Source organism: Chionomys nivalis, chromosome 11, assembly GCF_950005125.1.
Source record: "Chionomys nivalis chromosome 11, mChiNiv1.1, whole genome shotgun sequence".
Lineage (NCBI taxonomy): Eukaryota > Metazoa > Chordata > Mammalia > Rodentia > Cricetidae > Chionomys > Chionomys nivalis.
In genome coordinates, this window is record NC_080096.1 from 39,489,114 (window position 1) to 39,504,310 (window position 15,197).

Sequence of the window (15,197 nt, forward strand, 5' to 3'; positions counted from 1 at the left end):
AGAGAAAGGACTGGGGATATATCTTTGTGGTAGCGCTTCTGTCTAGACAAGGCCCTGGGTCCATCCCCAGCATAGGAAAGAAACCAAAAAGACACTAATGGTAATTTGTTATTCTCTCTCATTAAGAGAAAGCTTCCCTTCTCTTCCCACACACTAAGTTGTAGCATCAGCCCTCACTTGACTCCCTAAAATTATGCCTGGATCTCCAATATTGAGGAAACCCTCTTGTGTTTTCAGGTTTGATGCAGCCAAGCTTGTCATGCAGTGGCTTTGCAACCATGAAGATCAAAACATGCAAAGAATGGCAGTTGCCATCATTTCCATCCTGGCTGCTAAGGTACCTGAACGTTTCTGAATGACTTCCTAAAGGCTGTTTCTCGTTACAGTTAATACTGCCCCCTTCCATTTGTGTGCCAGAAAAGTTAGTACACCTCTTTGCTAGCCTGCTTACTTGGGTTAAGTGTTGCAGAATTGGAGGCTAATGAGCTGCTTCAGTCTAGCTATGGAGGCTGTTGTGGTGAATTATAGTAAACTTACACCCATGAATACTTGGACATTTACTTTGTCTCATATTTGCTTCCAGCTCTCTACAGAACAAACCGCACAGCTTGGTGCTGAGCTCTTCATTGTCCGAGTGAGTTTATTTCCCTCTTTTTAGAACACTACATACTGGTTTGGTTTGTTTGTTTGTTTGGTTTCTTGTTGTTTTTTAACTTTTAAAAAATTATTTATTTTCTGTGTATGGGTGCTTTGTTTCCATGTATGTCTGTGCACTGCGTGGAGGTGACCCAGTGCTTGTGGATGCCAGAGGAGTAAATTGGATCCCATGGGACTAGAATTACAGTTGTGAGCTGCCATGTGGGTGCTGATAATTAAACCCAGATCCTCTTGAAGATTAGCCAGTGCTCGTAATCTCTGAGTCGTCTCCCCAGTCCCTAGTAGTATTCTTCTCTTTCCTTTTATCCTCCTGACAAGTAGTGTGGTATATCTTTTGTGGGTATATGTGGGTATAGGTGTTTGTGTTCCTGGGGAGCTAAGCCAGGGCTGCACACATACTAAGTTGGCTTTCTGCTACAGAACCACCCCTGTCCTGGCTTCTCTCTTTATTTTTAATAAATTCACTTTTTCTAAATGATTGTATTTAATTTTTTTTTGTTTTGTTTTGATTTGATTTGGGGGGGGTGTGGGCTTCGAGACAGGGTTTCTCTGTGGAACGGTCCTGGCTGTCCTAGAACTCACTCTGTAGACCAGGCTGGTTACAGTAGACGTAGCTTACGAGAAGACATGTCAAAGCTATTGTCATCTTAATATCCAATGTTAACTTCAGTTCTCTTACCATTGTGTGTAGCCCAGAGGGACTTGAAGCTGTGACAGTCCTCCTGCCTCAGTCTCCTAAGTCCGGGTGTTACAGGTGTGAGCTACCTCACCCAGTCTTTTCCTTTTTCCTTAAAAAATAACAAACTTGAAATTTGTTAGAATTAGGCCTTCTAACTCTTTTATCAAGTTGATTATGACCAAATTACTTAATATTTTAGATTTAGTTTGTGTCCCTGGGAAATGATACTATAAGTATTATTAACTATAAGTTAAAAAATACTAGTTTTGCCTCCCTTCAACCCCTCTTCATTTTCTTACGTCCCAGGCTTTATTAGAATGGTATTCTATGACCAGTTAAGATAGTTGGTTCGCGACCAGTGAGATGGCTCAGCAGTAAGGCAACTGCCACCAAATCTGGTGACTTGAGTTCAATCCCTGAGACCTAGTGGTGGAAGAAGAGAACCAACTTCTGCAAGCTCTCTTCTGACTACAGAAGTTCAGTCCTTCATACATTTCATTGTCACACACACACACACACACACACACACGACACAAAGTTTAAAATAAAAAAGAAGATATTGCACACACATGAAAGACGGAAGGAAAGAAAGCAAACAAGCAAGCAAACAGAGGTCTGGGGATATAGCTCCGTGTGTGAAATGAACACACTTCATCCTCAGCACCACATAAACCCCGTGTGGTAGTACATGCCTGCAATTGCAGCACTTGGGAGGTGGATGCTGGAGGACAGGAGTCCAATATCATTCTTGGTATATAGTGAGTTTAAGGCGACATGAGATCCACCCTGCTCACAGAGAGAGGGACCAAGAGAGGAACAGAGAGGGGAGAGAGAACACAAATAAGTACTTTTCTTATAGTCCAGTTTGCAGTTCTACACAGTACTAACTAAACTATTGTTTACAGAAAAACAAATAGAAATAAGGGAAGGATAGGAAGGAAAAATGAAGGTCCATACTAAGGAATTGTTGACTGAGAAAGGAGAATCTTGACTTAGAGACTAGCTTTGGCTGCTGTCTTAGGGTTTCTGTTGTTGTGATAAAACACCAGGGTCAAAATCAGATGGAGAAGAGTTTATTTCATCTTAGTTTGTCATCTAGGAAAGACAGAGACTGATGCAGAGGCCATGGAGGAATACTTGCCCTGTCTGCTTTCTTACACATCCTTAGGACTACCTATTCAGAAAAGGCACCATCCACTATGGGCTGGGCCCTTCTATAGCAAGCTCTAATCAAGGAAGTACACTACAAAATTGCCTACAATCTTACGGAGTTATTTTCTCATTGAGAGCCCTCTTCGAGGGGCTGGAGAGATGACTCAGTGATTAAGAGCACTGGCTAGTCTTCTAGAGGACCCGGGTTCAATTCCCAACGACACATGGAACTGTCTGTAACTCCAGTTGCAGGGGATCTAACACCTTCACAGCAGTACTCATAAAATAAATTTATTTATTTATTTTTTTTGGTTTTTCGAGACAGGGTTTCTCTGTGGTTTTGGAGCCTGTCCTGGAACTAGCTCTTGTAGACCAGGCTGATCTCGAACTCACAGAGATCCGCCTGCCTCTGCCTCCCGAGTGCTGGGATTAAAGGCTTGCGCCACCACGACCTGGCTCATAAAATAAATTTAAATAGATGTTTTAAAAGAGAGAGAGAGTCCCTCTTCCAAAGTGACTGTAGCTTGTGTCAAGTTGACTAGCCCTGGGTTGTATAGCAAAATTATCTGAAGAAACAATACAAAAACATACTAAGGCTAGCAAGATGGCTCAGCAAGAAGATGCTTCCTGCCAACCCTGTTTCAATCCCCAGGACCCACAGGGTGGAACTCACAGACCTCTACAGACATGCTGTGACTTGGACATGCACCCCCTACTAGATAGATGGATGGATAGATGGACAGACGGATGGACGGACAAAGTTTTAACCTTTACACGGAATGCTTTAAACTATGAGAATATTCCTCATGGATTTGTGCTTATTGGTAATCTCAGATTATGACAACTCAATAATGAAAAATTCTCTTTTTCTTCTTTAGCAACTTCTTCAAATAGTGAAGCAGAAAACTAATCAAAATTCAGTGGATACTACATTGAAATTTACTTTGAGTGCACTCTGGAACCTCACAGATGAATCCCCAACAACATGCAGACACTTCATTGAAAATCAAGGGTTAGAGCTCTTCATGAGAGTTCTAGAGGTTAGAATGAGAATATACTTAGCTGCTGGATGTGGGTGATTTCTTTGAGCACTTATTTGTTATATTTGTTTCTTTAGATAGTTACACATTCTCTTTCTTTTGTACAGTCTTTCCCAACTGAGTCATCCATTCAACAAAAAGTTCTAGGTCTTTTGGTAAGTTATACACCATTCCTGATTAATTCAAAAGCATAATTATTTTCTGTCTGAGTGTATACATTGAAAGTTGCTGCTTGGGCCCTCAAGGCCCAAGTTGGTTAGGATACTCCCCGCAGAACCTACAGTGATATATTATTTGTGCTTTAATAAATAAAGCTTACTTGAAGGTCAGAGGGCAAAGTAGCCACACTAGTCAGCTGTACAGGCCAGGCAGTAGTGACACACACCTTTAATCCCAGCAGCCACACTAGTACACTAGTTAACCATAGAGGCTGGGCGGTGGTGGTGCATGCCTTTAATCCTAGCACTAGAGAGGAATATAAAACGGGTGAAGACAGGTCTCGGGCTCAGTCTTAGTATTTGTGGAGGTAGGTCGCCCATTTCAGTGGAGGTAAGAGCCAGTGCTGACTGCTTTGCTTTTCTGATTTTAGCTTGAACCCCAATATCTGTCACTGGGTTTTTATTATTTGTGCTACAGGAGCCTGATGATAGGAGCTTGATCCTCAACCCACATGATAGACGAACTCACCTCCAAGTTGTCTTCTGACTTATACATGTGAGATACACACACACACACACACACACACACACACACGATAAATAAATGGGGATATAGGTCAGTTAGAAGAGTGCATGCCTCGCATGCCTGAAACTTGGTTTTCATCCTCTACATCACATAAATTTGCGTGTTTAAAGAAAGTATAAACCATGAGTATAAAGCGTAAGAATGAGATTACATACATACACTTGGGAGGTGAAGAGTAAGAATAGGAGAATCAGAAGTTCAAAGCATCTTCTGCATAGCCAGGGTTTCATGATACCTTGTCTCAAAAAGAAAGAGGGAAGGAAGCTGATGTGGTAGTGCAGGTGAATCTGTAAATTCAGAGCTAACCTACATCGTAGTGAGATCTGTCTAAGAAAAAAACCAGAAGAAATATAGAAATATGATGTTGTGTTGTTTTTGAACATCTAGAGAAAATGGAAAATAGATATAATTATTAAATTAAAGAGATAAAACAAGCCTGGTGTAGTGGTGTACACCCTCAATTCCGTACTCAGGAGACAGAGGCAGGTGGATCTCTGTGAGATTGATGATATCCTTGTCTACAGAGTGAGACCCTGTCTTGAAAAAAGGAAAAAGAAAGTGTTGGTTGCCTTCCAGAAGAGCCAGGTCAAGTCCCTACACCCCTGTGGACAATCCCAGTCACCTGCAGCTCCAGCCAGGGGATCACAACCTTCCCCTGGCCTCCAGGCTCTGCAGTGCACACACCTAATGCACACTCACACACAAGCTCTGTAGACTAGGCTAGTGTTGAACTTAGTCAAAAAAACCTTTTAAAGGAAGACTCCATGATGACAGCCAGTATCAGGATGGCAGCAGGAATGGGTGACTCACATCATGAATTACAAGCATGATGCAGAAGGGGCACCAGGAATGGTGCAAGACTTTGAAACCTTGAAGTAAGCCCCTAGTGATAAACTCCTACAACAAGCCACACTTCCTAAACCTCCCAACAGCATCATCAGTTCAAGTATCTAAGTATCTAAGAGTATAGGGGATATTTGCTACCCAAACTACCGCTATTCCCCTTACCTCTACTCCAGTCTGCAAAGCGACCAGCTTGCATACTTTGTCAGAGATCACCAGGAGTGCTTGTCTAGTGTCTGAAAACAGTCCTCTTAACCATTAATTTGCATAAGACTAACTTTTTTGTTTTGGTTTGGTTTTTCGAGTCCGTTTCTCTGTAGCTTTGGAGCCTGTCCTGGAACTACCTCATGTAGACCAGGCTGGCCTCAAACTCACCGAGATCTGCCTGCCTCCCGAGTGCTGGGACTAAAGGCGTGCGCCACCACCGTCCAGCTAAGACTAACTTTTATACCTTCTTTTCCTCCCAGAACAATATAGCTGAAGTACAAGAGCTCCATTCTGAACTAATGTGGAAGGATTTCATAGACCATATCAGCAGTCTCCTGCACAGTGTGGAAGTAGAAGTCAGTTACTTTGCAGCTGGGATTATCGCCCACTTAATATCCAGAGGTGAACAAGCGTGGACCTTGAGCCGTAGCCAGAGGAATTCTCTTCTTGATGATTTGGTAGGGTCATTTGGTATTTTCTGGAATGATATAAGTTAAATTTGTTATAGTTAAATATGAAAGCTTCATTATGAAGTAATATTGCTAAAAAGTAAGTATTGTAATATACCCTATGTTTTATGTCTTCTAGCATTCAGCTATTTTGAAATGGCCAACTCCAGAGTGTGAGATGGTAGCATACAGGTAATTAGCATGATTATTAAGTAATCTGGTCACTTTTTTTTTTTTTACAATCATTACTTCAAGTATCTCTCATAATATTAGTTTTGAGTAAAGTCATGTAAAGTAACTGCTCATGGTGGTACATGCTTATAATCCCAGCACCGAGGAGGCTGAGACAGGAATGCCAAGTTCCCAGCCAGCCTGGGCTATAAGACAAGACCCAGTCTCAAGGGGGCTTTAAAAAGTATTTTGATTTATTTTCTACTATTCATTCAATATTCTCTTCTTTATCCATATTAATTGAAAGTAGATTCCCTGGAATTTGTTCTCTGCTGTTCAAATTTAAAGAAACTGAGAAGGCTGGGGTTCTCTACCTGGTACAGTGCTGTCTGTGATTTGTAAAACCCTGGACTTGGGATCCCTGTCACTACATAAACTGAGTGTGACTGCTTGAGACAGAAATGCTAATTCTGGGACAGTGGAGATAGGAAGGTTGGTGCTGGAGAGATGGCTCAGTGGTTAAGAGCATTGCCTGCTCTTCCAAAGGTCCTGAGTTCAATTCCCAGCAACCACATGGTGGCTCACAACCATCTATAATGAGGTCTGGTGCCCTCTTCTGGCCTACAGACATACACACAGACAGAATATTGTATGCATAACAAATAAATAAATATTTAAAAAAATATTTTTTTTTTTTAAAAAAAAGAAGTTGAATGTCATCCTAGGCTACAGGAGACCTCAACTCCCATCCTACCCTTACCACCACCACCCCCCAAAAAAATAATAACAACAGTAACAACAAGAACTGCATTCTGGAAGGCTAAATCTGTCTATGACAATTAAGTGATAATATAGACAACTTATTGCCTGAAATATTTCCATTGCTGCGTAATTTTATCATAACTTATTTTTATTGGTTACTTCATACATTCTGGTATGTTTTTGACTTGTTTTAGATTTGATTTTAATTTTGTGTGGATGGTAAGTGTTTGGCCTGATTGTATGTCTGTATACCATATGTATGCAGTTCCCTCAGAGACCATGGAATCAATCTTCTGGAACTGAAGTTGCAGATGGTTGTGAACCAATGTGGGAGCTGGAAATCGAGCCTGGGGCTTCTGGAATAGCAGCCAGTGCTCTTAACTGCTAAGCTATCTCTCCAACCCCTCTTGAATAGTTTTTAAACCCATTTTGTTTAGAACAACACAAAGAGAAAAGCAAATCTGTGCCTTCTTTGTGGTGTTCCGCCAGTTATTATTGACGGTCTCCATTCCTACTTTATACATCAGGTCTTTAAAGTATCTGTCTGTCTGTTTTGGTCCTCCGAGACAGGGTCTCTCTGTGTAACAGTCCTGGCTTATCCTAGAACTTGCTTCATAGATCAGGCTGGCCTCGAACTCACAGAGATCCATGCCTGCCTCTGCCCCCCCCCCCCCCGTGCTGGGATTAAAGTGTGTATCTTAAGGCCGAGTGTGTTATCTCTATAACGCCAGCACTCAAGAGGCAAGATAATTCAATGGGAAAGAACTTACCTGACAGTTTGAGTCAGGTTCCCTCCACTACAGTGGAGAGGGAATTGACTGCCAAGAGTTGTCCTCTGACCGCTTGCTGTTGCACATGCGCTCACACACACTACACAGTAATAATAACTTTAAAAAGGAGGGAAATGTAGGAGAGCAGGCTAGGCTACATAACACATTTAAGGGCAACCTGGGCTATATACTGATTCTGTATCCAAAAAAAAAAAAGTAGGAGAGGCAGGGCTCTTTTTCTTGGTGTTCCCTAGGCAATTGGCCATGTCAAGATGAAGCAGGATGTCTCCTTCCCAGCCACGGACTGTGGCGTGTCCTTGGGTTAGAGAGCGGGACGTCTTTGCATTGCAGCTGTGTTTGTGGTGTTGATCACGCGGGAGCTAATTAAAAATGGGTGATGTTCACACGCCTTTAATCCCAGCACTCGGGAGGCAGAGGCAGGCGGATCTCTGTGAGTTCGAGACCAGCCTGGTCTACAAGAGCTAGTTCCAGGACAGGCTCCAAAACCACAGAGAAACCCTGTCTCGAGAAACCCCCCCCAAAAAAGAATGGGTGATGTTGCTGGGCGGTGGTGGCTCACGCCTTTAATCCCAGCACTCGGGAGGCAGAGGCAGGTGGATCTCTGGGAGTTCGAGGCCAGCCTGGTCTACAAGAGCTAGTTCCAGGACAAGCACCAAAGCTACAAAGAAACCCTGTCTCGAAAAACCAAAAAAAAAAAAAAAAAAAAAAAAATGGGTGATGTTGAGAAAGGCAAGAAAAGTTTTGTTCAGAAGTGTGCCCAGTGCCACACTGTGGAAAAGGGAGGCAAGCATAAGAAAGACTGGACCAAACCTCCACGGTCTGTTTGGGAGGAAGACAGGTCAGGCGGATGGATTCTCATACACAGATGCCAACAAGAACAAAGGTATCACCTGGGGAGAGGACACCCTGATGGAGTGTTTGGAGAATCCCAAAAAGTACATCACTGGAACAAAAATGATCTTCACTGGAATTAAGAAGAAGGGAGAGAGGGCGGACCTAATAGCTTATCTTAAAAAGGCTACTAAGGAGTAACTCCACTGCCTTATTTATTACAAAACACATGTCTCATGACTTTTAATGAGTACGTAATTTAATTCATACCCCAAAATTCAGATCATAAATGGTTAACAATGTTTTGTTGGACAGTCCTGATTAAGGAAAACTGACTTGTAGAAAAGTGGATGTGATCTTTTTTAAAGTAACGATTCCAGTTGCACAAACACTGTCACTGCTCTCCCTTTCTCAAGATAAGATTGGACTTAATTATTAAAGTTCTACTTTCCATAAAGATGGGGTGTCACCTCAAACCTACTAAATGGTCTTATAATTAAATTTATATAATCGGACATATGAATATGTTTAAACACTGGGGAATTCTGTCACCATCTCAGAAACTAGAAGACTCACCTGTGGTAAAGTTTGTACTCCCTGCTGTTACAGGCAATGGCTAAAGGTCAGGAGGCAACTGTCTATTCTTGACTCAATGGTGTTATTTTATTAGAATTCCCTAAGTCAAAGGATGCTGCCTTTTACCATTGAAAGACACTTACTGTGGTCTATGTATAATATATCAAATAAAGAGTATTTAGCAATGTTTAAAAACAAAAAAAAGAAAGGAACTCATTGTAGTGGATGATGAATGCAAGCTTCCTCTTTCTATAAGAAGCTCATGACCACAGAAGTAGCTCCTGGTATTTTGCCTGAAGAGTGAAAGGATTATGTGGTCCGAATCAGTGGTGGGAATTACAGTGTTTTCCTATGACACAAGCGGTTCTGACTGATGGTAGAGGGTACCTGCTAATGACTGAGGGGCTCTTTGTTTCCTAGGTTTGTCCCTCCGCCCCCCCCCCCCCCCAGGGTTTCTCTTTGTTGCCCTGGATGTCCTGGAACTTGCTTTGTAGACCAGGCTAGCCTCACAGAGATCTGCCTGCCTCTTCAGTGCTGGGATTAAAAAGGGCGTGTGCTCCAGAGGGGCATTCTTATAGACCACAGAGAGAGAACGCACAAGCCTCAATCTGAGTGGTCTCAACTTGGTTATTGGAGAGCAAGAACGGTCTGCGGAGGGACTGAAAGATACTGTGCCTTGGCAGTCAGGGCCCAAAAGAGCTAGCAGAATATTAAAATTTCTCAGTGTCTCTAAAGAAGATGGTATGTGCTAGTATTTCAGAAGCCTTTAAAGAAAGTAAAAAGCAGGACCAAAGCACCCAAGATTGTTCTTTTACGTCACTCCAGTCAAAATCTTTAAACTAACAACAGCTGGGGAGTGGTAGTTGCACGTGTCTTTAATACCAGCTCTTAGGAGGCAAAGGCGTGGATCTCTGTGAGCTCAACGCCAGCCTGGTCTACAGAGTGAGTTCCAGGACAGCTAGTGCTACACAGAGAAACTCTGTCTTGAACCCCTCCCCCAAGAAAAAGACAAAGAAAGAAAAAAAGGAGTTAAGTCGGGCAGGTGATGCATGTGAGGACTTGTGCCTGTAACTGTAGCATCAGGGAGGCTAAGGTAAGATCACAGGAAATTCAAAGTGTTTAGCATTGGTTAAAGGGTGAGACTGTCTTTAAAAAAATAAGGAAAAGCCGGGCGGTGGTGGCGCACGCCTTTAATCCCAGCACTCGGGAGGCAGAGGCAGGCGGATCTCTGTGAGTTCGAGACCAGCCTGGTCTACAAGAGCTAGTTCCAGGACAGGCTCCAGTGCCACAGAGAAACCCTGTCTCGAAAAACCAAAAAAAAAAAAAAAAAAAAATAAGGAAAAAATATTTAAATCTTTTTCTTATGATTATTTATTTTGTGTGAGGAGCAGGGATGCTTGTGTATACTATTGTATGCATGTGGAGGCCAGAGGACAACTTTGAGTTGGTTCTCTCCTTCCAACATGGGGGTCAGCGCATTGAACCTAGGTTGTTAGACTTGGTAGTAAGTGCCTTTACTTGCTAAGCCATCTCACTAGCCCAGAAAGAAAGATTTTTAAATGTATGTTACTTTAATTTTTTTGGAAAAGTCATGTGTTTTATTTGTAATTTTGCTCTTACCTACACTGCCTTCCCTTCCTCCCTGTCTCTGACCTCTTGCTTTCCATACGTAGTCCTTCTGATTCTCTGGAAGGGCAGCCAGTGCTCTTAACTGCTCAGCCATCTCTCCGCTGTCAAAGGTGGTGGCTGTAGTTTTGGAGGCATATTTGAGTTCCCCTTTTTTATTGCACCAGCCTACATGTCTGGTTTTGTCCTGGTGCGTGCTGTTTTGTTACGGCTCTGTGGTATAGTTCGAGGTCTGCCGTCTCCAGCAGTGTTCTTTTCTGCTTAGATTGTTTTGACACATTCAGGATCTTTTCTGTTTCTTTTTAGAAGTAGATTATTATTTGTGTGGGGGGTGCTCTTGCCAACATGCCATGATGTGCATTAGACAGGAGAACCTTTGCTAGTCAGTGGTTTTCTGTCCAAGGCCTGGAGCTCACTTTCTCAGCCGACCTGCACTGCAAGTGTTTACCCCAGAGGCCATGTCACAGCCCTGCTTGTGCGTTTTAATAAGAACTTTAGGGTGGCTTTTCTAGTTCTGTGAAGAATGTCATTGGATTTTCATAGAGGTAGTGTTGAATCTGCAGGTCGCCTTCAGTCACATGACCATTTTCACACCATTAATTACACCAGCCGTGAGCTTGGAGGCTTTCAGTGTGTCCTCCAGTTTCCTTCTTGGTGTCTTCAGGTCTTCATTCTAGAAGATTTTAGTTCCCTGGCTAGGTTTATTTCTGGATAATTTTTTTTTTTTTTTTTTGGTTTTTCAAGACAGGGTTTCTCTGTAGCTTTGTGGATATGTTATTTTTTATGAAGTTATTCTGCATGGAATTTTCTTCCTTGAATTATTTCTCAGTAAATTGATACTGCTATATAGAAAGGCTACTGATTTGGCGGTGTATAGCACGAATAATGCAAACCCAGAGACAGATATTGGGGTTCAACCTGAAGATCAGAAAATCAAAGCAGCCAAACCACTAGAGAACTTTCACCTCTATGAAATCCTCAGACTGAAAGGAGATCCTGCCTCCACGAATCCTCAGAATCAGACTGAGTGTGGGACCTGTCTCCTCCTGTTTTATATTCCTCTCTAGTGCTGGGATTAAAGGTGTGTGCCACCACTCCCTGGCCTGTATGGCTGACTAGTGTGGCTGCTTTGCACTGATCTTCAGGCCATCCTTATTTATTAAAACACAAGTAATATACCACTATAGGGATATTGGTTTTGTATGCTGCTACTTTGCTGAAAATATTTAAAAGAAGTAATAATTATCTGCAAATAGTAATAATTTGACACCCTCCTTTCCCATTTATGCCTCATTTATTATATTCTTTTGTCTTATTTCTCTAGAAACTTGAGTCCTAAATTAAGTAACAGTGGAGGACGTGGACACCCTTGTCTCAGTCCTGGAAATACCTTTTTGCCATTTGGTGTATAGTGGGAGCCTGCATGGGTCTGTTGTATCAGGCTGATGTGCTCAGACTTTTTTTTTTTTTTTTTTGGTTTTTCGAGACAGGGTTTCTCTGTGGTTTTGGAGCCTGTCCTGGAACTAGCTCTTGTAGACCAGGCTGGTCTCGAACTCACAGAGATCCACTTGCCTCTGCCTCCCGAGTGCTGGGATTAAAGGCGTGCGCCACCACCGCCCGGCTGTGCTCAGACTTTTATCATGAGAGCTGAACTTTGAGATGATCAATATTTTTGTTCTCATGTCTGTTTATGTGCTGTTTATTGATGTGCATATGTTGAGCTATCCTGAATCCCTGGAATGAAGCCAGCTTGGTCATGATATACAATCTTCTAAACATATTCTTAAATTTGCTCTGTAAGAATTTAATTTACTTTTGGATTTTTTTATTTGTTTTGGCAGTTGGGTTATTTTATTTTATTTATTTTTTAGGCAGGTTTCACTACATAGCCCTGGCTGGCCCAGAACTCACTGTTTAGACCGTTAGCTCCTTGTGATCTGTCTGCCACTCGAGTGTTGGGACTAGAGGTTCACCACCATTCCTGCTTCCCTCCATCCTCTTTCAACCTTTTTGCTTGTTATTAATCTGTTTTAAGTTGTGTATGTCCTCTTGGCTTAATTTTAGTAGATCATTTAGAATTTTATCCATTTTTCCAATTTTCTGTAATATACTTTTTCAAATATTCTCTAATAATCCTCAGGACTTCATTGTATTCTGTTATAACATCTTTAAAATCTCTAATTGTATTAGTGTGGGCCATCTCTTTCTTTTGGTTAGTTTGCCTAAGTGAACTGCCAATTTTATTTTTTCTAAGAAGCAACTCCTTACTTGATTGATTCTGTGCATTGTTTTTAGTCTCCATGTTTACGGCTTTCATCCCTGTTTATTGTTTCATATCACGCACTGTGTTGGGGTGTGCTGTTTATTGTTACATATCATGCACTGTGTTGGGGTGTGCTGTTTATTGTTTCATATCATGCACTGTGTTGGGGTGTGCTGTTTTTCTAGGACTGTGAGGGTACACCATTGGATTATTCTTTTAAGGCTCTTATGTGGCCCAGGCTGTTTTTTTCTGAAGCTAGCAGCCCCAGATGCCTTTGGTGCATCTGTGTGTATAGTTGTTCCAGCTCCTTGGTGAATGACTCCCTTTATTAATATGCACGCCTTTACTTCTTCTCCCCCCACCATACCCTCATCTGTTTTTGTTTTTTTAAAGATGCATCTTAGCTGGGCAGTGGTGGCGCACGCCTTTAATCCCAGCACTCGGGAGGCAGAGACAGGCAGATCTTTGTGAGTTCGAGGCCAACCTGGTCTACAAGAGCTAGTTCCATGACAGGCTCCATAGCTACAGAGAAACCCTGTCTCAAAAAAGCAAAAAACAGGTCCAAATCAAGAGCAGGAGACAGAGCACAAGCAAGGAACTCAGGACCGCGAGGGGTGCACCCACACACTGAGACAATGGGGATGTTCTATCGGGAACTCACCAAGGTCAGCTGGCCTGGGTCTGAAAAAGCATGGGATAAAACCGGACTTGCTGAACATAATGGACAATGAGGACTACTGAGAACTCAAGAACAATGGCAATGGGTTTTTGATCCTACTGCACGTACTGGCTTTGTGGGAGCCTAGGCAGTTTGGATGGTCACCTTACTAGACCTGGATGGAGGTGGGTGGTCCTTGGACTTCCCACAGGGCAGGGAACCCGGATTACTCTTAGGGATGATGAGGGAGGGGGACTTGATGGGGGAGGAGGAGGGAAATGGGAGGCGGTGGCGGGGAGAAGGCAGAAATCTTTAATAAAAAAATTAAAAAAAAAGCGGTATAATGTTGCCAACCAATAGTTCAAAAAAATTGTAGCTTAGATCTGTTAATAAAATTATGTCCTGAAAAAAAAAAGCAGAGTTCGAGACCAGCCTGGTCTACAAGAGCTAGTTCCAGGACAGGCTCCAAAACCACAGAGAAACCCTGTCTCGAAAAAACAAAAAAAAAAAAACAAAAAAAAAAAAAGCAAAAAACAAGAAAGAAAGAAAGAAAGAAAGAAAGAAAGAAAGAAAGAAAGAAAGAAAGAAAGAAGAAAGAAGAAAGAAAGAAAGATGCATCTTTCTTCCTCACTCTGGCTGTCCTGGAACTCAGTCTGTAAACCAGTCTGACCTCAAACTCACAGAACTCCATCTGCCTCTGCCTCCCGATTAAAACTGTGAGCTACCACACCTGTCTTCTTCTAATTTTAAAGTGTAAAGTGTACTTTTTCAGATATCTAAGGGGGAAGACCAAAAAGGAAAACAAAACAAAAACTTTTGAAAAATCCTCACCACCTCCCTTTATACAGTGTATTAAATACCTTTTGTGTGCCACTGTGTCTCAGTGCAATCCTTTCTGAAGTAACCGTGACAAAGAGAAGATGTGTTTTGACCCTTTGTATCAGTCTAGAAATAGCATGCCTTTTCTTAACGACGTAAGAATCACTGCTTAGAAAATGATGCTTGTATAAAATGTGACTTTGATTCTTTTGTTTTGAACCTTTAGGTCCTTTAATCCATTTTTCCCACTGCTTGGCTGTTTTACAACACCGGGAGTCCAGCTGTGGGCAGTTTGGGCCATGCAACATGTTTGCAGCAAGAACCGTATGTACCAAAATTAGAACTATGGTTCAGGTGAAATGCTCCTTTCCAGAAAGAAAGTCATTTTGAGGGGAGAAGAGTTGTTGAGTCTTTCCTATGTAGTCCTGACAAGCTGGGACAGAGCTGACTATATAGCTCAGGCTGGCCATAAACTCTCAGCAGTTCTCGTGCCTCAACTTTCTGAGTGGTGAGATGAATATGTACCATCATGCCTAGAACATGGCTGGACAAGACGTATGTGTATGCCTGTATGCGCACACACACACTCCTTCAGCCCAGAAAGACAAAGGGTTTTCTTTGTTTTTCTTTTTTTAAAAAAAGATGTTGGTTTGGTTTGGGTTTTTTTTGGGGGGGGGGGGCGGGTGTCAAGACAAGGTTTTGCAGTAGCTACAGAACCAGTTCTGGAACTCTTTCTGTACCCCAGACTGGCCTTGAACTCATGTAGATCTGCCTGCCTCTGCCTGAGTGCTGGGGTTAAAGGTGCCACCACACCCAGCTCAAAAGCAATTTTTAAAGCGTATATACCACTGTTTTCTGTTTTGTTTGAAATAGGTCTTACTATATAGACCAGGCTGTACTTGAACTGACAGAGATCCATCTGTTTGCCT

The 15,197-nt window shown here is 42.3% G+C and overlaps 1 protein-coding gene and 1 pseudogene across 1 annotated transcript in view; both read left to right on the plus strand.

Moving 5' to 3' along the window:
• Window positions 1-15,197, plus strand: part of Zyg11b (zyg-11 family member B, cell cycle regulator) — a 65,015-nt gene that overhangs the window by 40,288 nt on the left and 9,530 nt on the right. Inside the window, exons 7-13 of the mRNA XM_057783764.1 lie at window positions 238-337; window positions 584-634; window positions 3,367-3,528; window positions 3,636-3,683; window positions 5,583-5,780; window positions 5,911-5,963; window positions 14,495-14,592. Of these exons, the coding sequence (XP_057639747.1) occupies window positions 238-337; window positions 584-634; window positions 3,367-3,528; window positions 3,636-3,683; window positions 5,583-5,780; window positions 5,911-5,963; window positions 14,495-14,592 (710 nt within the window). The remainder of the gene's footprint in view (window positions 1-237; window positions 338-583; window positions 635-3,366; window positions 3,529-3,635; window positions 3,684-5,582; window positions 5,781-5,910; window positions 5,964-14,494; window positions 14,593-15,197) is intronic.
• LOC130883406 (cytochrome c, somatic-like) lies at window positions 8,206-8,634 on the plus strand (annotated as a pseudogene).